At 28.6% G+C, this 27,622-nt stretch overlaps 2 protein-coding genes across 4 annotated transcripts in view; both read left to right on the forward strand.

Moving 5' to 3' along the window:
* Positions 1–102: 102 nt before the first annotated feature.
* On the forward strand, positions 103–14,509 carry LOC149889330 (aminopeptidase NAALADL1-like). 3 transcript variants are annotated; one of them, XM_090084437.1, is made up of 17 exons: positions 103–418; positions 527–794; positions 968–1,090; positions 3,266–3,449; positions 7,055–7,145; positions 7,492–7,566; positions 7,653–7,738; positions 8,003–8,122; positions 11,455–11,537; positions 11,941–12,004; positions 12,175–12,242; positions 12,430–12,512; positions 12,867–12,945; positions 13,107–13,353; positions 13,438–13,531; positions 13,745–13,837; positions 14,160–14,509. In XM_090084437.1, exons 1-17 carry the CDS (start codon positions 177–179, stop codon positions 14,359–14,361), a joined length of 2,202 nt encoding a protein of 733 aa, XP_089940563.1. In that variant the 5' UTR covers positions 103–176; the 3' UTR covers positions 14,362–14,509. The 3 variants fall into 3 exon arrangements, 2 of the variants coding, with proteins under 2 accessions (XP_089940563.1, XP_089940564.1); XM_090084438.1 differs by lacking the exon at positions 14,160–14,509 and having other exon boundaries at positions 13,438–13,588; positions 13,745–13,821; XR_016451597.1 differs by lacking the exons at positions 13,745–13,837; positions 14,160–14,509 and having other exon boundaries at positions 12,867–12,952; positions 13,438–13,530.
* Positions 14,510–15,964: 1,455 nt separating this feature from the next.
* Positions 15,965–27,622, forward strand: part of LOC145201436 (uncharacterized) — a 54,506-nt gene continuing 42,848 nt past the window's right edge. Inside the window, exons 1-17 of the mRNA XM_090084191.1 lie at positions 15,965–16,276; positions 16,371–16,638; positions 18,987–19,109; positions 19,589–19,772; positions 21,337–21,427; positions 23,257–23,331; positions 23,510–23,595; positions 23,767–23,886; positions 24,175–24,257; positions 25,174–25,237; positions 25,620–25,687; positions 26,024–26,103; positions 26,289–26,367; positions 26,525–26,768; positions 26,885–26,978; positions 27,056–27,160; positions 27,363–27,582. Coding sequence (XP_089940317.1) covers positions 16,008–16,276; positions 16,371–16,638; positions 18,987–19,109; positions 19,589–19,772; positions 21,337–21,427; positions 23,257–23,331; positions 23,510–23,595; positions 23,767–23,886; positions 24,175–24,257; positions 25,174–25,237; positions 25,620–25,687; positions 26,024–26,103; positions 26,289–26,367; positions 26,525–26,768; positions 26,885–26,978; positions 27,056–27,160; positions 27,363–27,582 — 2,253 coding nt within the window. The 5' untranslated portion in view covers positions 15,965–16,007. The remainder of the gene's footprint in view (positions 16,277–16,370; positions 16,639–18,986; positions 19,110–19,588; positions 19,773–21,336; positions 21,428–23,256; positions 23,332–23,509; positions 23,596–23,766; positions 23,887–24,174; positions 24,258–25,173; positions 25,238–25,619; positions 25,688–26,023; positions 26,104–26,288; positions 26,368–26,524; positions 26,769–26,884; positions 26,979–27,055; positions 27,161–27,362; positions 27,583–27,622) is intronic.

Below are 27,622 nucleotides of genomic sequence, written 5' to 3' on the forward strand. Positions count from 1 at the left end.
TCTTTTTTTTTTTTTCAGTGTTTTTACTAGATAATACCTACAATACAAGTTTTTTTAACTTTTAGATTATGCTGTTGTTGTTCTTTTTTTTCTTTTTAGGGTTTTTATTAGATAATGAAAACAATACTAAGTTTTTTTAATTTTAAGATTTATTTTTTGTATTATACTTTGATAAAATGAAGAACTTCAAGACAGAAGAAGAAAATAAAATTAGCACTAAAAAGAATATTCCACTAAAAAAGATAGGTTTGGTAACTGCAGCACTCATTGTTATATCAGTTTCTTTTGTTCTGGGCTATATAGTTCGCAGAGCAGCTAAAAGTTGTCAGCCAAAGGTTCCTAGTCAGGTTAATCGAGATGAAATATATCAAGATATGGTTGGATTATTAGATCGAACAAAACTCCAGGAGAATTTGAGGTAAAGTTGTTCTTTAACAAGTTTTGATTTTGTTTGAAACACACAGGAGATGTTTATTTTCTAAACATTGGTAACAATTAAGGTAATACTTTGAGGGTTTTGTTTCAGATTCTTTGCTGCAAAGTCACACATGGGATCTTTTGAACAAAATAACTTGTTAGGAGATGAGATTTACTCTAGGTTTATTAGTTATGGCTTCAAAGCAGAGAAAATATCTTATGATGTTTTGCTGTCTTTTCCATCTCCAAACAAAGATAATGCTGTATCAGTGTTAGATTTGTCTGGATCTGTATTGTATAAAACCAACATATCTAGAGAAAGTGTTTCTGGTATGGTGCCACCATTTAATGCCTATGCTCCTAATGGAACAGTGGAAGTAAGTTGAAACCTAACTTGTTGTTCAAAAAAATGGTAGTTTTAGCATACCAAAGGACATGTTATTTTTACATTAAAAAAAGCACAATAAGAAAAACAACATTTAGTTGACTTGTGAAGTAAGTTGGGAAAGACGTTAAAATAAAACTGGCAATGGTTATTTTTTGTGCTTAGGGAGAACCAGTTTATGTGAATTATGGGCGTATTGAAGACTTTGATGAGCTTAAAAAGTATGGCATCAGTTGCTCAGGAAAAGTTGTTATTGTTCGGTATGGTAAAGGATCCAGAGCAAATAAGGTACTTAGACTATACATTTGTACAGCATAAAAACTAAAATGCTATATAACTAAGAGAGTAGCATAAAGAAATTACTACGACACCTTATATTCATTCATTGTGATGTAGATAATATCTTTAGCTGTCAAAAGCTTATAAAGTATGAACTTCATTGTGTCTATTTATTTTTTACCTTTTGCAAACTTCTACATTTAACCTTTAACTTAATCTGCCTAAAAATGTTTATAAATAATAATAAACATAATATAATAATAATAAATAAAATAAAATAATACTTTAAAGTATGTTTATAAATAATAATAAACATAATATAATAATAACAAATATACAATATAATAAACAATTGTAAAGTTGTCCAAGAAGGTTTAGAAACAGTAGAAGTTTCAATTATTTGGAATATCTTAAACCAAAAAACGTTTTGCACTAAACAGTTTTGTGAATATGACAAAGATTTCTTTGAAAATATAGAAAAAATTGCTCACACAAGTTTTCACCTGTCATGATTTTGTGTTGATTCATGTAGATGAATGGGTGCTGTTAACACAAAGTTTGCATTTTTAAAGTTTATTTTTCAGAGCTCAATTAAAAATGTTTAAAACTTTTATCACATTTTTACAAAAAAAAGCAAATGAATCCATTAAATATGTGCATAGACATTAATTTTTAGTTAATGTTTTAAAACTTAATTAAGATTTTTTTATTTTGATAAATGGTTTAAATTTTAAAATGACCTTAGTTTATTTTTACTTTTCACTTTAAAATTACAAAAGTTAGGGTTTTTTAGTCTTTTACATTAAACTTTTTTAGGGAGGAAAATTGTTTTTAAGTAAATAAATGATTAAAAAAAGTTTTTATAAATTTGGAAAAATACTTAGATCATTAGGAATGTTCATAGAACTCTTCTTTATAAAAAAAAGAAAGAGTTTTTTTTTTATTTTTATTAAATGTTCAAAATAATATCCATTGTTATCTATGAAAAGTTGCATCCTTTCAATCCATTTGTCAAATTTTTTTTATACTCTTCTTTGGGTATACTTTTAAGTAGCTTCGTTATGCGAGTTTTTTGATTTTCGGCGTCAGTATTGTCATCAAGATTTTTCTTTATCAAGTCGAATAGCCAATAATTGGATGGAGCTAATTCTGGTGAGTATGGTGGGTGGTGAATTATTATAATTCCAGCTTGGTTTAGACAATTGTGATGGTTTGAGTCACATGGGTCAAGCGTTATCATGGAGAAATTTGAAATTTTGAGTGCCTGTTTTAGGTCTTTGCTTATTTATTTTGCATATAAGAGGTTTCAAAGAATTTTTTATATAATATTCGCTAGTAATGGTGTCTCCCTTTTTCAACATAACCCAAATGAACAACACCTGTTGTTTTAAAGAAGATATAGAACATGTTTTTTGGCTGAAACCTGTCGCATCTTACTATAGTTCTCGGACTTTCACCTTCATCGACCCAACTAGTATTAGCCGAATTGTGTCCAACTTGTCTCAAATAAAACCACGACTCATCCCCTATAATAATATCACATGGTCTCCGTGGGCTGTTTCTGAAAAGAGCTAAATTTTCCTTACATGCCTCAACTCTATTCTTGCGATTTTGATCGGTTAATTCTTGGGGTATCCAACGTGATGTTAATTTTCTTTTTTTAAGTGCGTTGTGAATGATTTTGTTGATTGTAAAATGATTAATCGATGTCAGCGCTTTAATTATATCATGTGTTGCATGTGGATTTTCTTCAATAATTCTCAGCTGTATATGTGGTTTGAGGGTGCCCTGAGCGAGAATCATCTTTGAAACTCTCTCTACCATCTTTAAATGAAGTAGCCCACTTGGCAACTGTACTTTTTTTAGAGCTTAGTCACCATGAACTAAAACCAATTCATCGGTTATGGCTTGTGCTAAACCTCCAAGTAGAGCACGGGTTTTAATATATGCTCGATATTCAAATTTTTCCATTTTTAAATTTTTTCTTTTAAATGTATGTAATAAAATTTAAATAACTTTTTTAACAAACATTCAAAATATTTAAACAAGTACTTAAAATTTTCATAATTAAACACAGTTTAAAATGATATATAAATATTTAATTATTTCCTGTCTCATTGTATCTTTATAGATGACGTTCTACGAACTTTCCTAACGACCTAAGTATTTGTTTTTAATTTTTAGGTCAATTTAGCTGAGAAGTGTGGTGCACTTGGTGTAGTACTCTTCAGCGATCCTAAAGATTATGGTCCGGTCAGTGATGATGAATTGTTTCCAAAAAGCAAATGGATGCCGCGAAAATCTGTTCAAAGAGGCTCAATAGAAACCTACTTTGGAGATTACCTTACACCTAGCTACCCAGCTAAAGGTATAAGTTAAATAGTTGTCTATATAGTTATACTCTTAAAATCTTCACAATATTTTGAAAATGGCAGGTTGTAAAAACTTGTAAGCTGGAAAATGCTTTTGATAAAGTAACTTATTTCAAGTCTTTTTCCATAAGTTTCAAATAAATTACACAATGTGTAAACCATTGACGTTGAGCCCAGTCTTAATTTTGGGCCTTACCCTCTGACATGTCTTTGAGACATATTCCTTGGGCATGGTATTCCACTGCTTCTTGGCAAAGGCTTTCAGAGCTGCAATATTGCTGTGAGAAGATGCACAGGCCTTATACTCAACTTATGCCTATATACTTCCTCTCAAAAATCCACCATGTTTTTTCTGTGTGACTCTTGAGTTTTTCTAGCTGTATGGGGTGGAGCCACATCCTTCTAGTGCACTGTTTGGTCATGGTCTTCTAAGATTTTAATGTATACATCTGTATTGATTTGAGTTAGTAAAAGCAGGAGGCATCTTCAGGCCATTGAAGGCCAAACATCATCACTGAAGCAGGTTGTTTTGTCCTAAACTTGAATGTCCTGAACTTAATTTTAAACATATCTTAAAATGTGAATCTAAATTCGCCAGAATTATTACTTCATATGTGTTAAGTTTTAAGTTGTTGAAAAATGAAGAATATATATTAGGGCAGGTCAAATTAATTTTTTAAGAAGCACCATATTTTGAGGGGTTCCTATATATGTATATAGCATGTGTAGTAATTTTGAGGTCTGTGCTAGCCTCTCTAGGGGTCGCATTATAAGCAACTTTTATCTTAATTGTATTTTAAACCATATTGTTTTAATGATTTAGATATATTACAAAAATGTTATATTATATTAGAATAAGGGATATAAAGTTTTAAATTCAGGATGTAAGCTTTAAAATTCTTCCTATTCAGAATGTAAGCTTTAAAATTCTTCCATTCATATTACCTTTTTTAAGCAGATAAGTACAGAGTAGAACTTTTAGAAATGAAAAATTAGAATAAAAACTTTTTATAAGCTATAAAAAATCTATTTAAAAAAAAGCTATTTTTGTTTGTATCTTTATTTAAATGTCTTGTTTCTATTGCATTTTCCAATCAAATTTAGGCATTTTTCCCCTGGACTCCAATAGGTTTATTACAAATTTGTGATGCTTTTTGTAGCCATATCTATTTTTTGTTGCCTTTGTGAATATTCCCACATATATTTCCATGTTCTGGCTATGACAAGGATCCTTTGGGATACTCAATGGACTGTCATTGGTTTTCAAATTATCTCATTTGAATAATCATTCAGTAAAGATGGTGAATTGACTTCTTCTATGTCCCAATTTACCAATTCACAGTAATCTTTGACTCCAAAATTTAATGATGTTGGAAGTTTAAGATATCTGCTGCATTCGTTATTGTTTCTGAATTTAAGTATCCTTTGAATGACTGTAGTTCTAACTTGTTCTCTTTCATTGTTTATAATTGCCAATAAAATATTCTCTGGGTTAGCAAAATATGAGTTTTGATTCAAATTACCTCCTTGTATTTTGCATCAATATTTGCATTTTTAATTAATTGAGCAAGATACCAGAAATTATGAGCGCCATTGATTGCCAAATAATTTGATTTGATTTGGAACCATCCTGGTGCGTAGCATTGTATAATTAATGTAGCCAAGTTAATATATTCTTTTCTTGGCATTTCTGTTGAAATGTATAAGTGTAGAATACGATTTGCTCTTGTGAGCCACAAAGCATGATGAATGTTTCCAGGAGAATTTTTAGAGATTTCATGATAGTATCTCCTGACTGAATAGATAAGCAGATACTGTAAAGATATTTTTGATCTGAGCTTAATTCACCAAAGATATTATCAGGAGTTAAATGGAAAAAAAAAAGGATTCTTTTGAAAGGATTTTCTTTACTGCTACTCTGTTGTTTTTTTTTTACCAATTTCTCTTTTAAATAATCAAGAAGTTTTTCAATCAATCAACTCAATTACATGTTTAAAGGAAAGTTCATTCAAATGGAGTTGACAGACATTGCATTAGTCTATCAAGTTCTGTTTCTATTGATTTTATCACTCCTCAGAATTTTCCAGTGTTTACTACAGCTGCAACACATAAGAGAGCATTTAAAGAACCACTGCTGCCAGTTTTAAATATTAAATGGAGAATTTCATTAGCAATGCAGCAAGAAGTTCCATTATCAGGGGCTAGATGATCTATATAGCTGCTGCTTGATTCTCTTAATTAACAATTATCCCTGCAGTTGTTATTGTATTGTCTTTTCTTCCATCAAAACCAATACATTGCAACTTCAAATTTTCGCATTTTCTCTCATTTACACTTTTTTGTCTGACACAAAGTCTTTCTCTTTCTACTTTTTTCCTATCAAGCATATTTGATTCATTTAGTATATCCATGTCTTTTAGAGCTGCATCGACAATAGCAGTAGTTGCTCTGCAACTGATATGATAACGATCTGTTATGATTGCTAGATCATTGTAATGAAATTGATTTTGATTAAAATTTTTTAAGACATCAGATTTGTATAGTTTTTCATATTCATCATTAGATTCATCTAATATAATACTATCCTCAGATTCATGCATATTGTCATTAGTAATGCTAGCCATGTCTTTCTCAACATTTGTATGTGTACTTTTGCCTTGTTGCAAATTGTTTTTTTGGAGTTTCAGTTTTTTTTAAAGTAGATGTGTTGGCACAGTCAAGTAGACCAAGTTGATTTGTGCGTTTCTTCTGCCCAACAAACGCATCCCACTCTTTTATTGACATTTTAAAAGTACATCTACATTTTTCTCTTTCTACTCCTAAATCATAACAATTACATGAACATATATCAAACATGCTGTCAAAAGCTGTATCATGAATTAATGTTTCTAGGCAAACGGTTTTTTGAGGTGGTTCTTTTTAGAAACATATATAAACCTTGACAACTTTTCAAAAAAAGAAAGGATAGGCTTGTTTTTTATATTACTGTTGTGTATCGCTACCATACTTTTTTATGGAGTATTTTGCTGAGAATTTTGCATGAAAATTTGGTTGATGTTGTAACATGGAATTGTAGTCGAAGAAATGTAAATAAAGTTAAAGATGCTAAAGGCAAAGGGTCAACTTCTGCTTATGAATGTTACAGACTAGTTACCACTGAAATAGAAAATGTTTGGCATAAATTCAGTTTTCCAATAATCAAAACAGAGGGAGGGTTCTGAAATTGAGCAACATTGTTTTAAAAAAAAAGATCATTTCTTTTTTTGGCTTTAAATTCTTTTGTTAAAAAAATGTAAAGCAAAAAAAAAATTTTTTTTTAAATAATTTTTGGCAAAAGTTTGTGTTAGTGAAATTTAATGTCTAACTAAAGCCTCTTTTTTTGAATATTTTACATGTTGTGATTTTAATTAAAAAAGAGTAAACTTATTTTTTTCTTATTTTTTTTTTTTTTTTATTTTTTTTTAAGATGGTGCCTCAAAGCATAAAGAAAGAATTAATATTTTGGTTTTAAATTTAAAAAAACATTTTTAACTAATATCTTTATAAATACAAATGTTTTAAAAATATAGCAAATATTTAAGAAGACAAAAAAAAATCTTAGATTGGGTGTACAGAATTGACCTAAAGAATGCCAATTTGCCAAAGATACCAGCTCAACCCATCTCTGCATTTGATGCTTTAAACATTATGAAGTAAGATTCTTTTTTCATTCTTAGGTAAGATACTTTATCATTGTAAGGTAAAGTTTTCTTTATAATGTGGTAACATGCTTCTTTTGTATGACTGTGATTATAATTGCAATTATAATTTTAATTCACAAGTCTGCCAAACCTAATGAAATTTTTGTTCATATTGAATAATGAAAGTTTTATTGTTTTGATTAAATGAGTCAATGATTATGTAGTGCAATTTAAATAAAATGAACGTTGCAGAGGTTTAGTATTTTTCAACAGCTTCGAAAAACCTATTTAAAAAATTTCTATCAATCGAGTTTAAAAAAGTTTAAAAATCAGCTTAAAAAAAGTTTTTATTTTTTAGAGAAATGGATGGTGATGTTGTCCCTGCTGAATGGAAGGGAATGTTAAATATGACATACAGGCTGACTGGGAAAAAGTAAGTTGTTTGATTGTAATTTAAAAGAGATGTTCACAAAAAATACACATTGTTTGATTTACATTTTTGCTGATTTTACTTTACAGAAAAGTAAAAATCGAAGTGTACAATGAAATGGTGATACGCAAGATAACTAATATTGTTGGGACCATTGTTGGGAACTCTGAACCTGGTATTTTTTGGAGTTGTTATTCTTATTTTGATTTTAAATTTCACATTAATGTTTAAGATAAATTTAATACTTCAGTTGCAAAACATAGCAAATAAATCTTAACAACAAGTAAGATAATCTTTTAATTTACTTAAATATTCAAAAATGAAATGACAGGAAGTTTTCCTGATTGTAGCCGATTTTTCTCTTTAACAGATTATATTTCTGTAACAATAAGAGATTATAATAAAAAATAGTTAATTATGAAACTAAGTTTCTATTTAGATCGCTATGTTATGATTGGAAACCATAGAGATAGTTGGATATTTGGTGCCGCAGATCCTTCAAGCGGAACTTCTATTATGATGGAAATTGCAAGAATACTTGGAATGAAAATAAAAGATGGTGATTACCTTAGAGTTGTTTTAAATGTTTTTTTTTTTAAAACATTTATGATTGATAAATGTTTATCGAGCTCAAATTAAAAAGCATGTAAAGTTTTTTTTTTTTTTTGATAGGTAAATATAAGTTGTGCTTTAATTCTGAGGCTGAGTACAAAATAAGTTTTAACAGCTCAAAAATTTCTGTCACCAGCGTTTAGGAATAACTAGATAAAATTCCTCCTGCCATTAATCAATTGAGTTAATGCCACATTGATGTGCATTTTTTATTGCTACAAAGGGTATGCCTACTAAATATTTGTATAAAATTATTTTAAGTCTGTTGAAGAACATGTGGTCTAAAAACAAAGTAGTCTGAAACTCTTGCGCATATAAGTATAATAATTATAATAATAAATACATTCATAAACATAATAAAATAACGTTCTTTGGCTATATCATTTTGTTTTCTATGTCTCATACTAACATCTCCTTTTTTTTAAAATTGTTTTCATCTGAACACTTTTAAGTCAAAATTTCTTTGATTTAAAAATCATGATTTGACTATTTTCATATTAAAAATTCCTGAATTATTTTTTTTCGTTTGCAATCAAATTTGAACATTAAAAATTCAAATTTGAGTTCAAAAATCTTGCAATTATGTTTTTGAATTGTTGGATTAGATATATTATAATAATTGAAATTGGATTGAAAGTAAGTTCTTAAAATTTGTTGGTGCTTAGTCGCATTTATTCATGTTTCTTACATTTTTTTTTCTCGAATAGCCATCTGTTTGTGACTATTTTATAGTACTAGTTTTAATTAAATTAAAATTGCTGATTATTTGAACAGTAACTTTTCTTAAATTATAATGGCTTCTTACATGGAATATGACAAAAAAAAAGTAATTCTACTGTTTGGGAACATTTCTTACGAGAAGAATAAGGATTATTTATAAAAAAAAAAAAAAGGGCAGACAACAATGTTTGAGTATACTGACTGCAAAAAGATTTTAAAAATTGGAGGTGGCTCCGCAAAAGGTCTCCATACGCACCTTTTTTCTGTCCATAAATTTAACCTCACACCAGCTACTGTTTCAGCAAACACACAAAATGAACCACCAACCAATAAAACCAAAACATTAACCAATTATTTTTTGTTATTGGAGCGAGAAAATCACTTCCTGCTACACTTGCACAATTAATAGCTCTTGATGGGATTTAGTTCAATATTATATGCCGTTCTGGTTATATACAGTACTATAAATAAATTTTAGCTTACTTATTAAAACTCATATTTTTTTAACATATTTTGAATAATTACTTCTGAATATTTTTTTATATAAAGCAACGCCTTACTTCAAACAACACTAAACACTATTTCAATAAACAAAGGCAATTTTTATAAAATTTTTAATAGTTTTTGTATTCAGATATCTAACATGTTTATTTTTATTATATGCTGATCTGAACCCAATTCATATCAGCTTGTTTGTTTTTAGTTTGCTCTTGCATTTTTGTTTGTTAATTGCTTTGAAGGCTTCATATCAGATGAAAGTACAGTTTAAAAAGATATTTCATAGATATTGTGTGTTTAACATTATTTTTTATTTTTCTAAGAGCAAAACTTATTCTTGGTAAAGTTTTGTTTTGTGTTTTTTTTTTTTTTATATATATTATTGTGTTTATTGTTATTGAAGTGCTAAAATGGGTAAAGTTCCACTATTGGAATGTAAAAAAATTATCATCCTTCATGAAGAAGGTTATTCTCAACAGCAAATTGTTAAAAAAAACAAAATATTCAAGGACAGCCATTGGAGAAATTATAAAAAAGTTTTAAGATACGGGATCTCTTGAAGATTAAACTCGAAGTGGAAGACTTTTAAAGCTTACAAAACATGGCATAAAGTATTTTTAAAATGTGTCTCTGTGAAAGTGGAAGAAAACCTCCAGTGAACTAGACATTCAATCTGTGACTGGGATCAACATTTCCTCATCTTGTGACATTTGCTAAAAGCTTGGTTAAAAGGGTGTGTTAGAGATCGAAAGCCATTATAAGCCATTATTACGTCATGGCAATAAAGACAAAAGACTTAAATATGCAAAACAGCATATTAATTGGACACAAGAAATGTTAAACTGTGTACTATACACAGATGAATCAAAATTTGAATTGTTCGATAGCAGAAGATGAAAATATATAAGAAGAAGGGTTGGAGAGTCTCACAAACTTTGGTACAAAGTATCACTAGAAACTTTTGCACATCACTGTTCATCACAGAAAAAGTAATTAAAAAATCATGGAATCTTTAAGCTTGTAAACCTGTTAACTGAGCATCATGGTCAAATAATTTTAATGATCAATATGATGTTTTAGATCTGGTAATCTAAATCACCATACTGATCTTTTTTTGATTCAACCTATCTGATGATTCATCCTGTTGATATTGCTGTTGCTTGCTTTGGGCATGTATTCTGATGATGATGCTTCTTTGCATTTTAACATCACATGGCAGCACAATAATAGTTTTTGATTGAATGTGTCAAAAATTTCATCAATCAAAATCGATCAATCAAAAATCAGAAAAATAGACTTTTGCTAATTTGAAAGTTATTATGGATCTTTAACTTGTACAAAGCAATAAAGTTTGTCATTTATTCTTCTATGATACTGCGATATAAACACTTGCATTAAGTTAAAAAGATTTTTTTTCAGTTAGCCAAATTTTTTTTCTTTTAAACACTTCATACTCTTAAACACATTTATACTGTTTCAGCTTTGTATGGATTAGGTATGGATAATAGTTTAGATGGATAAGATTTGATAGGTTGATGGATTTAAACCTCCTGCATGTTTTCAACTAAAATAAGGTCCATGTTGGAAGTCAGAATACATTTATACATAGCTGTATAAGTTTTCTATAGATTAAAGTTTAGATAGAAGAGGTTTGATATTTTAACATGTTCATTTGATGACTTATGAAAATCCAGTGTGGTTCTTTAACAACATCTTGCTCTTAAGTTAACAATCAATATAGAAAGTGAACAATGAAATCTTCTATTTCATTGCATTGATTACCAAATTTATACTGTGATAGAAAAAAAACAGGTCCTAGGTAAAATTTTATTACTTCATTGTATAAATTATTTTATTTCTGAAGTAGAATTGCAAAATCTACAACCCTTAGCCGTTCAACTTGGCAATCCAAAATTTTACATCTATAACCAAGATTTATTTTATCTCTCACTGAGGATTTTCTCAATTTATATTTACAAAATATAATTCCATACACAAAAAAAAATATAGAAAACTCTTGATTTGTTTTAAAGATAAATTTATGTTCACTTGTTCTTAAAGGTTGGAGGCCATTGAGAACCATTAAGTTTTTTTCCTGGGATGGTGAAGAGCAAGCATTGATTGGTTCCAATGAGTATGTTGAGGTAAGAGTTGATAAGTTCATTGTTCATTTGTATGTCACTGTTTTACAAGACGTATTCCTAGTAAAATATGACATACAAATGAACAATTAGCTTATCAATTCGCTAAAGGAAGTCTTCCAATATTTCATAAAAGCATTATCTTAATAATTTTACAAAGTAAGTGATTAATTAAATTGTTTTTAGAAATAAAAGATTGATTTTTAAAAGACTTAAATAAATGGCACTGTAAATCATTCAAAATATATAGCAATAAAAGACACTTTATTAGTAGCATTCCTTATGAGATAATGGAGATAATAATGATGATAATGAGATAATGAGATAATGGAGGTTTAAACTATTCAATTATATATTCCATATCACTTTATTTTCTCTGACCTTTCAGTTTTTGATTTCTTTGTAGGAGTTCAAGCATGAGCTGGGTAATCGAGGAATTGCATATTTGAATGTTGATACTTCCATATATGGTACGGTTTTTTATGTGTAAATATGTAAATAAAAATGCAAGAAACTCACCAATTATTAAATGCAGGTGTTAAGGTAAAGTAAGTTGACCATTTGAAGTTGTTTGAAATATTGAAGTGATTCTTAATGAAATGAAACTAAAACTTTCAAGCTAAAATTTTGTTTTTTAAAGGAAATGGAACATTTCAAGTGGCAGGATCAGGTCTTTTAAGAGATGTGGTGTTTCATGCTGCAAAGCTGGTATTAATTTTTTAAAAATATTTCTTTGGTGAAGTCAGATACTATTAATAAAAAGTGAATTGGTACAAATTTTCATTTTTTAAGAATGTTTTTGAGTCCAATGCTTTAGTGTATCTTTAAGTTGTGAAACTGATCATTTGTGAGAAACTGAGTTTTGAGCATTAATTCTTTTATGATCTATCATCAGGTTCAACATCCTCATCAGAAAGTAACCTTTTTTGAAAATATGCTTGCTGCTAATCCAGATGCAAAAAATAATAGTTTACCAAAGTAAACAGTTTTTTTTAAAGTTCTTGTATTTTTATTTTTTTTTTATTTAATTGATTTTGTTTATTTTATAATTAGTTATAATAGAATAAAGCATTTAATGGTATGCATATATATATATATATATATATATATATATATATATATATATATATATATATATATATATGTGTATATATATATATATACATATCATATATATATATTATATATATATTATATATATATATATACATATATATATATATATATATATATATATATATATATATATATATATATATATATATATATATATATATATATATGTATATACACACACACACACACACAACATTATATATATATACTGTTTAGGTATGGTAGTCTGGAATTTGGAAGTGACTATTCTCCATTTTACTCAATTACTGGTGTGGCATGTGCTGATTTTGATTTTGTAAGATGTCAGTAATAATTTTTTTTTTCAGGAATGTAGTTGAAGTAAATTTCTTTCAATGTATATTCATACAGCGCTTCTTAATTATACAACACTTTTAGCTCAAAACATTTTATCTTTCTTAATAAAATGTTTTGAAAAGCTCTTCTTTTGTTTTTTAGGGTCCTGTAGGAGAATTTTATCCTACATATCACACAGAGGATGATACTCTACTGTGGATGGAAAACTTTACGGATCCTGGTTACTATGCACATTTAGCTGTATCTCAAGCTGTTATGCAAGTCCTTCTAAGGCTCTCTGATTCTCCTATAATTCCATTTAATCCAGTGTCGTTGGGAGAAATTTTAGAAGACAAGTACACATTATTGTTGAAAGATCTAAACCAAATGGCCCCAACACTTAAAACTGGTATTTGTAAAATAATGCAAATGGGTTTTTTATGTTTTTATTCTTTTAAATTTTAGTTTTAATTTTCTTTTTTTCTTTTTCTAGTTCATATTCGTAATGCATTAGATAAGTTTACAGCAGCATCTTTGAAGTTGAAAGGGCTTCTTGAAAAGAACTATGAGATAAACAGTCCAAAAAGGTCAATTTTTAAACCTAACATCTTGGAGTATAAGTGAACCATGTGAATAAAAAAAAGGTTTATTGTATCTATTTATGACAAAGCTACATAAGTTATCTGCTTCATGATTATTTGTTCATGTTAAAAGTTAGGCAGGAATTGCATAGCTCTCTTGAAATTATTTTTTACTTTTTTTTACTTTCACATTTTTTTATATTTTGTTTTTGAATTTAGTTTACTGTTGCTGCGCATGCTGAATGATGTCAGCAGTCAAATTGAGAAGACATTTTTGAGAGATAGTGGTTTGGTTGGAAGGGAAAATATCAAGTAATTTCTGCTTCATTTTTTTAAGAGTTGTTTTTAGTTTCATAAATTATGCTTAAATCCTCTTTTTGTTACAGTTTACATACAATTTCATTTCATAAAAGTATTTTTAAAATGAAGATTATTTTGATTTGTAATAATTTTTTTACATTTTTTTTTTCCTTTAAAACTCAAGAGGAAAAAAAAGTTTCATTTGCAATTATAAATTTCAAGTTGTTTTCTCTGCTTGGTGTTATTTTTGCACTATCTGGTTTAATTGGATAAGATGTGTAATGGAAGTGATATGTTAAATAGATAGTTTGTAATGCTTTATATTATTATTTAGGAACTTCATTTTTTCACCATCAGTTGATAATGGATATGGGTTATCATCATTTCCTTCTATTGTTGATTCATTGCTTCAATTTAATTCAAATTCCGCCAACGGTAATGCTTTTGAGGCTGTTGAGAAAGAATTGACTTTAGTTGCTTTGGCAATTGATTCTGGTGCTAATTGGATTGAGAATGGGGTGAATTTGTTCCAGTAACTTCCATAATTTTCTAAGCAACAATTTTTGTAATACATGGAAATAGTTTAGAAAAACTTTTTTTTCAGATTTTAGATTATTATAGAAAATCAGTGAATAATATATATGTATATTGTTAATTTATTGATGTCAAATTTTTATAAAGAAATGTTTATTTTAAAATTTGAAATATCTTTTAGAAATATTTTGATGTATTTTTTAAATTTTTTGATCTCTTAAAATCATAAATCTTTTATATCATATAAAATTTATATGTACATTATATATATATAGAAAATAGTATTATAATTATGTGAGCTTTATAATTATGAGAGTATTTTAATTGTGTGAGTTCATTCAGTATAAATGGTAATCCAACAACTATTTTACTCTTAACTTTAGGAATTTTGTTATTTTGTTATTTCAGATACAGGAAATACGTCACATTAATTGTTGATATAATGCATTAGTTTGTGTGTCCTCTCTTTCGTTATTCAATCATCTAGCTCAGTAAAATGATTTTTTTTGCTTTTAACAAGATGGTTCTGTGACCTGTGTTTTACCTACTTCATAAATAATGTCCCTTTAATGCTGAACTCAGAGACAATGGCAGGAGCCCTGGGAATAGTTCTCTTTTCTTGTTAACGGCATGACACCATGGAATCTGATTGCCAGGAGATATGGTTTGATGGCCACTAAAGCACTACACTTTTTGTAGTGTCCGGTGCACTCCTGATGGCCCTTGAAAAGTTTTCATCTTCTGCTATCGAACAATTCAAATTTTGATTCACATGCTGAAATAAATAAAAGTTTTGTTAATTTAAGTAGTAATACCACAAAGATGAATTTATGAATGATTACCATTTAGAATTTTCAAGTTTCTACTTCTACATCCACTGTATGTTGGCAAATTTTCTATAGGTTTCATTTCTCAAAAATATTTGCTTTTGAAATTTAAAAACCAGCTTCTTATCAATTTTTCTTCTTGTCCTTTTTAATGATATCATGTAAAGTGGAAGTTATCCCATGTTTTGTTTTTGTGATGTAAGTCCCATGTTGTATTTTTCAATATATTTCTGAATGGTCGAGAACTATTTTGAAAAAATCTTTTTTTTGTTTTTTATATCATTGGTTTTTCTTTGTGGTTCTTCAGTGACCCTAATATCTCAGCAGAAGATTTTGCTCAGATAAGATGAGAATATTAGAAGTTAGATAATTTTATTATTGCCATAGATAGGTTATTTACAATTGCTTGAATGCAATTGCTTGAATGCAATTGCTTGAATCCAATTGCTTGAATGCAATTGGTATTTGAAATGTTAGATAACTAAAGTTTTAAAGTATAGTGAATACATTTTTTCAAAGTTTGTATTTATAATTTGCTGTGAAGTTAGAAATTTTTAGTTGCTAAAGCATTTCATTATATTCAATATAAGTAGAAGCAGACATAATATAAAATCTCCATTCATGTCACTGAAATAGCAAATCCATTTTTGTTATCAATCAGTGACCTTCTCAGATTTTGGATTGTATTAGTCATTGACAATAAAATGTGTGAGGCTTCTGAGTTTTTGCTGCTGTATTTTCTAAAAGAATGGAAGTTCAAACTTTCCTCTTTTTTTTTTTTTTCAATTTAAAATATCAGAGCAAGTATTAAACATAGAAAAATGAAGAACTTACAGACATTTCAAGATGAAAACAGTGAAATCTTGAAAAAGAAATCTAAATTGAAAAGAAGAATAATTGTAGTTTTTGTCTCTGGCTTAGTGGTTATTCTTTCTTTTGTTCTGGGCTATGTGGTGCGTAGGGCTTCTTCAAAATGTTACAACACTGAAGAATCTGCAACATTAAAAAGATTGAGTCAAGCTGATCGAGATAAATTTTACCAAGAAATAGTTTCATCAATAGATCATCTCAAAATCCAAGAGAATCTGAGGTGATTGCTATTTAAAGTTTGCCAATTAATTACACTTGTTTTAATAAAATAAAAATGATTTATATGTTTACATTTGACGTTTTTATAACTGAAGGTTTTTTGCTGGAAAACCTCATGTAGCAACTTCTGAACGTAACAATTTGCTTGGTGAAGAAGTTTACAAGAGATTTGTAAGTAGTGGCTTTAAAGCAGAGAAACTGTCTTACAATGTTTATCTGTCCTTTCCATCTTCTGAAAAGGAAAATGCCGTATCAGTTCTTGATTTGGATGGGATGCCTCTCTATAAAACTAATGTATCAAATGAAAATTTTACTGGTGTTATACCTCCATTTAATGCATATTCTCCTAAAGGAATTGTTGAGGTAATTTTTAAGTTTCTATATTATTTCTTTTTATACTTGTTTAGTAAAAAGAGATTTTTTTACAAATAAAAGTTAAAGGAATTTTTTATAAAAGTAACTTTGAATAATTAAGATCTTGTAATTATTTTGTTCTAAAACTTTGCTTTTTTTTTTTTTTTGTAATTAGCATTTAGTGACTGATGCAATCAGACATTGAATCAGAAACTTTAATCTGTAATTTTTAGTTGTTACTCGTCTCTGATTTATAATTTTTAACATTTAAATGTAAGTAATGGGTGGCAAAAAAAGTAATGGCACAAAATTTAAAATTAAATATCTCAAAAACTAAGGGAAAAAAGTACAAAGAAATGGTGTTTTGTGTTTTGTAAAATATTTATTCATTATAAGTTTTTGCTTATTTAAATAATGAAAAACACCGTCATCTGCTATCATTAATCTTAGTTTTGCCTTGACTCCCTTACAGACTATAAATATTCTGACTCCCTTACAGACTGTAAATATTCTGACTCCCATACAGACTGTAAATATTCTGACTCCCATACAGACTGTAAATATTCTGACTCCCTTACAGACTGTAAATATTCTGACTCCCTTACAGACTGTAAATATTCTGACTCCCATACAGACTGTAAATATTCTGACTCCCTTACAGACTGTAAATATTCTGACTCCCTTACAGACTGTAAATATTCTGACTCCCTTACAGACTGTAAATATTCTGACTCCCTTACAGACTGTAAATATTCTGACTCCCTTACAGACTGTAAATATTCTGACTCCCTTACAGACTGTAAATATTCTGACTCCCTTACAGACTGTAAATATTCTGACTCCCTTACAGACTGTAAGTCAATTTCTTTGGATTTTGTTTTGATTCTTTTGATTAACTGATCATTTGTTTTTGCTTCCCAGCTACTTTTGTAATCTTTTTTGTGCTAAACAACCCGAAAAAAATTTCAATTGGTCTTGCTTGTGGAACTATTGACAAATTGATCTCCTTGGCAACATAGTTCAAGTTTTCATCCATCCATGCATCAGTTGTGTTTGAGTACTAGGCACAAAGTGGGCCAAAATATGTACTGGAATTGGGAATGTTCATGAAGAAATAGAAGTCTATTTATAGCATTCCTCAAAAATAACTCAGATTTGATGACAAGTTGCTTGACAAAGTCAAATTCATAACTTAATTACAAGTCAAGCATAACTTTGCTATTAGAATAAAAAATTTGATATATCTGCATTTGAAATTGCTAAAAACTTTTGATGGGAATTTTTCTTTTACTGCATAATTGATATTTTCTGGACACTTATCAATGTTATTGGTGTAAAATCCAGTTTTTCCAGACATTTCCATAACGATAAATAATAAATAATATTCATCGTCATCTTCTGTAAGATGATTAACCAACTTTTGACTTAATTTTTGGGCTTAAAAAGCTTGATCATCACTGTAATTTGTAGTTTTTGTTAACTTTATAGTAATTTATAGTAAGATCTTTGCATTTTTGATCATTGGTATGAAGTGTTTTGATGGCTTATTCCAAATTTTTAGCCCAATTTTTATTGATTCCATATCTACTGTTTACTAGTTGCTTGAGTTAAGCTTGCTCAGCCAGTCTGTCCGTGAAGATGGCCATCCTGTTTTTTTGTTCTATTTAATTGGTCAGTTTTCAACTTATTTAAGACCTCATACAAAGGTGAATGCGCAAGTTCTTTCTTTAAAAAGTGATTGATGATTCCTGATGTTTTTATTTTTGGATTTATTAAATCGAAATTTTTAACACTTTCTCAAAGATTCTCTCTCCTGGAAACGTTTAACCTCAGTTTTAAAAAATATTTTTTTTAGGTAAATTTTAAACACATAGTAGATTGAAAATTATGTAAAGCTAAACATATTGATATTGATTTATATAGGAAAAAATAATGTAATTTTTGTTTCTTAATTTTTTTGCCACACGTTAATATGGCTCAAAATTATTATATAATTTCTCAAAGTTAATATGGCGGTTAATCTAAATAATTTATAATAAGTAGTTAAGTAGCTATAATAATTTAAGTAGTTAAGTAGCTATAACAATTTATAATAAGTAGGTAAGTTTTTTGCCACCTGTTTTGCCAGCTTATTACAGCCATATTCTTGTGGTTAATCAAAATCAAAAAAGTTTTTAGGAAAATTTGATATTGCTCTCTATAAGAAAGTTTTTTTTTATTCTCTCTAAAAGTTCCTTTAAAGATAAAGATAACTAAATTCCTTTAAAGGTAAAGATAAAGATAACTAAATTCCTTTAAAGATAAAGATAAAGATAACTAAAAAAAAAAACTTCTCATCAAACTTCAATGCTTGACAGGGAGAACCTATTTATGTGAATTATGGTCGAAGAGATGATTTTGAAAAGCTTAAAGATCTTGGCATAAATTGTTCAGGCAAAGTTGTGATTGTGCGATATGGTAAGATATCTAGAGGAAGCAAGGTAAATTATTGAATCTTTATTTATTTATTTTTTCTCTGAAAGTTTTCAAAAATGTAAAAAAATTATTGTGGCCTAAAACGTTGTTACCTTATCTTAATTGTGGCATTTATTTTTAAATATGTAAACATTGAAACTGATTATAAAAATTTAATGTAAATTTGCATAAAGATGGAATTAAGTAATGTAATGATGTAATGTAATGATGTAATGTAATAAACTTAAATTTACATATAAGTATAATGTACATTCACATAAAAATCATAGTTTTACTTTTATGTAAATTTTTGCAGTTTCCATGCTTTTAAATATAAAAATAACTATCACAATCTAGATAAGGTAACAACTTTCTACATCATAATATTTTATGTTGAGACATTTTCATGCAAATTTGAAAATCTAAAATCTGATTTTTTTTTTTATTAAAAGTGCTACACTGGTATTTAAAGTTAATTTTAAAATGAATAGTTGCTTTTTTCCAGGTTGGTTTGGCAGAAAAGTGTGGTGCCATTGGGGTTGTGATCTACAGTGATCCTAAAGAGTCTGGTCCAGTTAATGATGATGAGTTGTTTCCCAAAAGTAAATGGTTACCTCGAAGTTCTGTCCAAAGAGGATCAATAAAGATCAGCTATGGTGATCCTTTAACATATGGTTATCCTTCAAAAGGTTTGTTTTTAAATTACTCATGTGAATTTTAACTGAACCATCAACTGCATGAGTTCCAAATATAAAATCATGTTGTTTAAGGTAACTTTATTTATTTTATTGTTTTTTTCTTTTCATTTCTTTGAATCATTTCTAAAAAAGTATTAACATCAAATTTTCACTGTAGGTTGAGTTAATGTATTTGTCTCAGTATTATCTGCTTTGACCACTGATATCTATAATAATCTGATAGCACAAATTATATATAAAATGAAGCCAATAATTTTGTCAGCTACCAATGATCCAAAACTCTGAGTGCAGTTTAACAAATTCGTGGTTGTGCTGGGAGATGTCTAAAGTTATATTTCATTGACTGGTTTTTAAATAAAACCAGTTAGCTAAAAGTCTTTTGTGCATTTACTCCAGTTACTTTAAAAGATTATTTTTTTCCAGGCTGATATAATTTTATTTTGCAATAGCACTTAGAATGTAGCTTAACTTGTATAAAAACATAGCTTAGATAAATTGCAGTATCAAACATATGGTTTCAGTCCTGAAACACTGAAATAGTAATAGCATCAACTATACCATCTCTTATTTAGGGTAATTTTTCTGCAAGTTTTTCTTATAAATTTTTGTTCTGTTATTTAACAAACTTTATGACAACCAGTGGTTTAAAAGTTCAAAAGTACCTATTGGATTTAAGAGCATTGCATATATATTGTTTTTCTGCTATTTTTGCAATGTATCCTTTGATATATGAAATGGCAGTTTTTTTTTATACAATAAAAATATATTAATATTAGGTGCTTAGAAAAAACCTTGATCAGTAAGCAGTGGCATTATATTGTCTAATAAATTACATTTTCTTACAACAGTGGTAATAGTCATAGTGCTTTTAATTTTGGTATCATCTTGCACATGAAGTATATCAATTGGGTTTCTGTTTTTTTATTGTTGTTAAACCTACCAGATGAGCGATTTGCCTAAAACACTTATGCAGGGTGAGCTATGCTTTAAAGGATCTTGTAGGTTAGAATTTATTAAAGTAGTACTTGTACTACTTTAATAGATACACATGGTGCAAACAGATCTGGCTTCATTTAGGTTAAAAAATGAATGAAAAACAGTTATTAATTCAGCTTAAATTTATCAGTTTTACACTGATAAACATTGGTTAAACAATTGATAAATCTGTTGAAATGTTTCATCTGAAAAAAATATATATATTAAAGATAAAAAAGGTATATTTATAAACACATTCATAGATGAATGTTTATCTGTATATGAATGTGCTTATAAATAAAATGCGCATATTTGTTTTGTGCTTTCTGTTCCAATAAAGACAGGTTTTCTTTTTGTTGTGTGCATTTCTTTACTATTTTTATTTTCAAGACCACCTATGTATCTAAAAATTAAATAAACTTAAATTCTGCATAAAAATATATATATACATTTTGTTTTAAGTTTTTCTTATTAATTAATTCAAAGAAAGTTTAAAAAAAAAAAATTTTTTTTCTTTTGTTTAATTTTATATAATTCAAGTCTTATTGAGTTTTTCTTATGCCATTTGTACTTTTTCTAGACTGGGTTTACAGATTGGAACCTGAAAGTGCTGACTTGCCAAAATTACCTACTCAACCCATATCTGCTTATGACGCTTTTAACATCATGAAGTGAGTTTTTTATCTTCTATGTTTTTTGTCAATAAAAGAGCTCTGTTCATTTAAGAAAATATTTTCTTAGGATGAGGAAAGTTTTTTAAAATACAGCTGTGTTTCATTTGATTGATTTAAAAGTTATAACTAATTACTCTGATATTGCTTGAGGAGTATTTGCTAAAGTTCTCATTTTTAAGGTGACTTTTATCTTGATTGAAAGTTAAAAGCTTAGCTTTATTAAAAATTTGACTCCAGAGGTAAGCAAGATAAACTTGCTTATAATGTTATCTTGATAACATCATAAGCTTTGTTTCTTTTTTTATTAGGCTGGAAAGAAGGTCCTTTTTCACTTTCATAAAACAGCTTAATTCATTACAATCCTCTGAATAAACTTTTTTTTTTTCATTTTTAAGCTGACTTTTTTTTATTGAAAGTTCAAATACCCAGCAACATCCAATCAAATATTAGTTTTTCCAGAATATCCAATCAAATATTAGTTTTTCCAGAATATCCAATCAAATATTAGTTTTTTAAGTTTTTTTTTGAGATTAATTAGATATTTGTTTGCTCTTATGTTTGCTCATACCCTTACTTCCCTAGTGAACTTTAAAAACTTCCCTAGTGAACTTTAAAAACTTGAATGCAAAGCAAATAGTTAGAACTGATTACATTTACTCTTCCCTTCTCCCCCTTTTTTCCCAATTTGTAACTATTTATGTACAAGTATTGTAATTGATGTAAACAGGTGTTAAGTTCTAGTATTCCTTATTAACAATTTGGCTCCAGAGGTAAGCAAGATAAACTCTTACTTATTATGTTGTCTTGATAACATAATAGCTTTGTTTCTTTTCTTATTAGGCTGGAAAGAAAGTCCTTTTTCACTTTCATAAAATAGTTTAATTCACTATAATCCTCTGAATAAACATAATCAATCTACAATATAATCCCCATTCTATCAACAACAATTATCCTTTTATTAGGCAAGGAATGGATCTTTTTTTGTAGGACCTGCCTGACTGCATTTTGAAGAATTTATGATTATTGGCTTTGAGTTTGCAAACATTATCAAATTTATTCTCTGACATGTGAAATTGCAGAACATGGAAAAGCAATGATGGACTGATGTCTGAAGATTATAGTGTGTGGGAAAAGTTCTCTCATATTATATCTATAAGCTTAAGACATGTTAATTTTTTTGTGTTCGGCCATGCATTGTTATGCAAAAAATAGATCTTTTGGTGCTGTGGCCACATTTGAGTGACTTTCTGCCTTTCTTTCCAGTTGTTGACAGTAATAGCCAGCCATTATGGTGGTGTTGGGCTCAAACTGCACTATAACATGCACATCCCACCTCACTGATAACATGAACTTCTTTTAGTGAGGATATGCTTTGGGTTCTGGTTTTACCCCCTCTTCATCATCAACCTACTGATGCTTTTGTGTATGTGGTTTGCATAAAGTACTCAAATTCTCATAATCAGTAATTAAAAGATCTAAGCAGTCGAAGCATCGATTTTTGGAGAACAAGAATGTGCAGATCTCGAAGCGCATGTCCTTGTTATGTTGTGTTAGACTTTGGGGAATCAACTTCATGGAATTTCTGATCTGACGTTTTATGTCAAGTGAATCACCTGTGCTTATACATTTGCATAGAAATTTTTAGAAAATAATGTTGAGGAATTAAAACATAATGCTAAAGCTTTCCAGAAATTAATAGAACATCCCGTGTTCTAATAAGATCCGTATTGGCACAAGTGCCAAAGAATGATCTTTCCAACCCAATATACTTGCCTTTGTTTTTTCATATAATTTAAGAAGTGATTTTTAAGTATTTTGAATTGTAGAGAAATGGATGGTGTTGCTGTTCCTGAGGATTGGAAGGGGATGCTTAATATAACATACAGACTGACCGGTAAAAAGTAAGTAATTTAAGTTTCAAAGAAATTTTGTTAGCAGACGTGTATTAGATGATTTAACAGTGGCTTTGATTGATAGCAAAGGTTTATTTAACATTTGTTATAAATGAAAAGTCTAAAAAGTAAAAAATTTTGACCTACAAAATTTAGTAGCTTAACCTTACTGGACATTTATATTTAGAAGAGTAAAGATTGAAGTGTACAATGAAAATGTGATACGCACAATAACAAATATTGTAGGTACTGTAAAAGGAAGCATTGAGCCAGGTAAGTTTTTAATTTCACCACTTTAAAGGTTTTATTATAATTTCTTTTAGTTGACTTTTTTTTTTTTGTAATTTTTTGCTTGACTTGTATTTTTTTAAAAGAAAAATATTACTTTAATATTCCTTATATTGTAAGGTTTTAAACATTTTTGCTCTGATGATTTTTTATTAGATCGGTATGTAATGCTGGGTAACCATAGGGATGCCTGGGTCCATGGTGCTGTAGATTCTTCAAGTGGAACTTCTATCATGATGGAGATGGCAAGAGTTATTGGTGAAAAATTAAAAAAAGGTTGTTTTTTTTTATTTTTACAAAACCTATTTTTTGTTTTCTGGCCAATTGAAAAAAACAGCTTAGGGCAAGGTACAATAAGAAAACTAAAGCCTATGGTTTTCACTTTTAAAATGTTAGCAGTCAAAGCTCCCTAAAAATGTTTTGGAATGCATTAAGTTGATAACAAGCAACTAAAGTTGCATGTTTTTTTTAAATTTTCTGTTTAAAAATAAAAATCTCTGTTTTCAAAATGAAATAATTTTCTTTATCATTTTGATAAATGAACATTTAAAAGTCGTTTTAAAGGTTGGCTTCCAAGGCGAACAATAAAACTAATATCCTGGGATGGGGAGGAGCATGGCTTACTGGGTTCAAATGAGTTTGTAGAAGTAAGTTTGTTGTTCATCCTCACTTGAATAAATGTCATTATGAGTTGATGTACTCAACTTTTTTATATACTCAATGTATATTTACAGTTTGCTTAAAAATCATTGAAAGCATGTCCTATAAAGCGAGAAATGCCATTTGCCATTTTCGTTTTTCATCAGTAGCACCATCAGAAATCATTAAGCAAATATTTGTGAAGATCCAAGTGTGAATTGTATGAAATTGCTAATGCTTTGGGCATCTCAGATGATCATAATTATGGATTAGATTTAAACTTACTACCATACCCAAAAATGAAACATCTTCAGCAGACTACAGTCGAAAATTTAGCTCTCAGCCCAAGATAAGAAGAGAAAAATTTAAAAAAAGGTTATTGCATCTGTTTTCTGGGGTTCATAAAAGAATCACTACGATCTTTTCAGAAATCTAAAACATTTCCACCATGAAGTTTTTTTTTTTTTTTTTTTTTTTTTTTTTTTTTTTTTTGTTTAGATGAAGATACTATGGCAACTTTAGTTTAGTATTTTACAGATATTATGGAATCGCAGTATAGATAGAAAATTAATTTATAACTTCGAAATAAATTCAAAATTTCAATATGCGAGACTTTGAAAGTCAATCGAAAACATCAATGTAGATATACAATAGAATTACTAGAAAAACATTGGACTAATCGTTTTTAATTATCAAGAGAATATGTTGAATACGTTAAGTAGAATACATTATGATAGATTATAATACATTATAATACATTATTGTTGATACATTAATACAATATGTTATATTGAGTAAAAAAATATTAAAATTTGATTTGGATTCTTCAATTTCGCTTTTAAAATTTTCTCGCAACCTGTGTTTTTTTAACTGATTTTCCACTGATTGGTATTTCACTTTCATTGGCTTACAAACTATTTTTAGGAATTCTTGCACGAATTACGTAACCGCGGCGTTGTGTACTTGAATCTTGATCCTGCAATATTTGGTTTGTTACGGTTTATGATTTAAAAACAAACAAAAAATATGTTTTGTTCATTAAAAGTTCATAGGTACAGAAAAAAAATTTTTTTCTGAGCAAAATACTATTGCTTCTTTACGTAAATGAAAATATATTAAGTCATGTCAAACATACCACATCATCATCATCATCATCATCATCATCATCATCATCATCATCATCATCATCATCATCATCATCATCATCATCATCATCATCATCATCATCATCATCATCATCATCATCATACCACATTAGGCATGAATGAAAATCAATCCCATCATATACAAAATATGAAAAACGTTTGTTTTAGTTAAAATAATTTTCAGTTAAATTTGTATAACCTTTCTTTTTATGCGATCATTTTTAGGCAATGAAAGTCTATTAGCAATTGGCAGTGGGCTGCTTAGAGATGCCATTTGGAATTCATCAAAGCTGGTATTTGGTATTTAAAGTTTATAAAAAATATCTGCAATCATTATTTAACACATTAAATCTCTAAACTCATCATAACTTTCTAAGATTTTTTGTTGTGATATATGATTTCTTTTTGTTTTTAATGTAATCTATTTTGCTAACTGATATACATTAATCGTTGTTTCCAAATATTCATTTTCCAATTGAACGATTTCATTAATAATTACGCTGAATAGTTTTGTGGACCAACTATTTCCACTGAACGATTCTTCAGAACTCAACAAAATGCTTTTATTTAACTGTTCTATGAATTGCATTAAGAAAAAAAGTTTGAAATTTATGATTTCTTTACTTCAGGTTGTTTATCCAGATAAGGAGCAAACTGTTTATGACAAAATGGTTGATTTTGATCCAGATGGGAAGAAAAAACAACCAAAGTGTACTTTTACACTAAGTTCAAAGTTTTAAACCAAGTTTTTAAAGATTTTGTAACGTTTTTCTAGACCCGTATTTAATAGCAATAGGTTTAAATGACACTTTTTTTGATGGAAAGTTTTTTCCATTATAAAAACTTTTTAAAACATTAATTCTTCCTTGATTATCCGATCTTCATTATTTTAAGGTTTGGAGGGCTTACGTCAGCAAGTGATTATGCTCCTTTTTACTGTCTTGCTGGTGTCACAAGTGCAAATTTCAAGTTTGTAAGAAACATTTCTGTCATGAGTTGGCAGTAATGATTAGCATAATTCTTTCAAATAACGATAAGACAGATAATCAAATGTAGATAATGAAAGACAGATAAAGATTTTATCTTGTCATGTTTATTCAGTTGTTATAAATTATCGCTTTTTGTTTTAGGGGAAAGGGGAGACTTTTAGTACTTACCACACTGAATATGACACTATAGAATGGATGGAAAGTTATGGAGATCCTGGCTATCGTGCACATTTAGCTTATTCTCAAGTGTTAATGCACGTACTGCTAAGAGTCTCTGATTCCCCTTTAATTCCATTTAATGCTGTTGCACTCAGCGAAGACTTGAAAGATAAATGTGCAAAAGTAGTTTCTGATATTCACCAAAAAGATGCTGCGTTTGACGCTGGTATAATTTTATGAGTTTTTCAAACTAGTTTACTAAAGGTATTTAGTAAATGTTAATTTAATATGTGAAGATTGTATTATTGTCATTTTTTTTATTCGTCATTTGCTTTTTCTTAGGCCACCTGTTTGATGCAGTTAATAAGTTTGAAGCAGCATCTACCAAACTTAAAAGGCTTCTTGAAAAAGAAATTGACATAGACAAACCTAATAGGTCTTCTTTGAATAAGTTTTAAAAGTTTTTTTACTTTTTGTATCTTTTTTAAAATTTCCTAAGTATCAATTGCTTAGCAATCTTTTTAGTGAGCTTTCGGTTCGTATGTTAAACGATGTCATAATGCAAATCGAGAAGGTTTTTTTGAGAGATAGTGGATTGCTTGGCAGAGAAATAATCAAGTAGTGCCAATCAATGTTTTTTATGATTTGCTTGTTTTTTCTGGTTTCTTCTTGTTAAATTTAATATAAGTAGAATGGTTTGTGCTGAATAAAGCCATCTGGGTTTTCTCATTCGATAAGTTTTTATCGAATAATTCACGAAGTTCGTGTTTATAATGATAATCTACAGGTTCTTTCGCAGTTTATTATTATGTAACTTTAGAAACTATGTCGCTGCACCAGCTGCTAGTAACACGTACGGTTCTTCTCTGTTTCCATCGATCGTTGATTCCTTAGACAAAGTGAAAGTAAACTCCGCTGCTAATCAAACGAAAGAGTGGAATGCTGTAAAAAAGGAAGTGACATTAGTGGCATTGACAATCGAAGCAAGTGCTGACTGGATTGAGCGTGGCGTACAGCTTTTATCTCACACTAGATTGAAAGTGAAATGATCTTCTTTTTTATTAGTATAAACTTTGCAGC

Source organism: Hydra viridissima, unplaced genomic scaffold, assembly GCF_058129835.1.
Source record: "Hydra viridissima isolate aposymbiotic clone 2 unplaced genomic scaffold, HvirCarnegie_v1 scaffold_4, whole genome shotgun sequence".
In the NCBI taxonomy this organism is placed as follows: domain Eukaryota; kingdom Metazoa; phylum Cnidaria; class Hydrozoa; order Anthoathecata; family Hydridae; genus Hydra; species Hydra viridissima.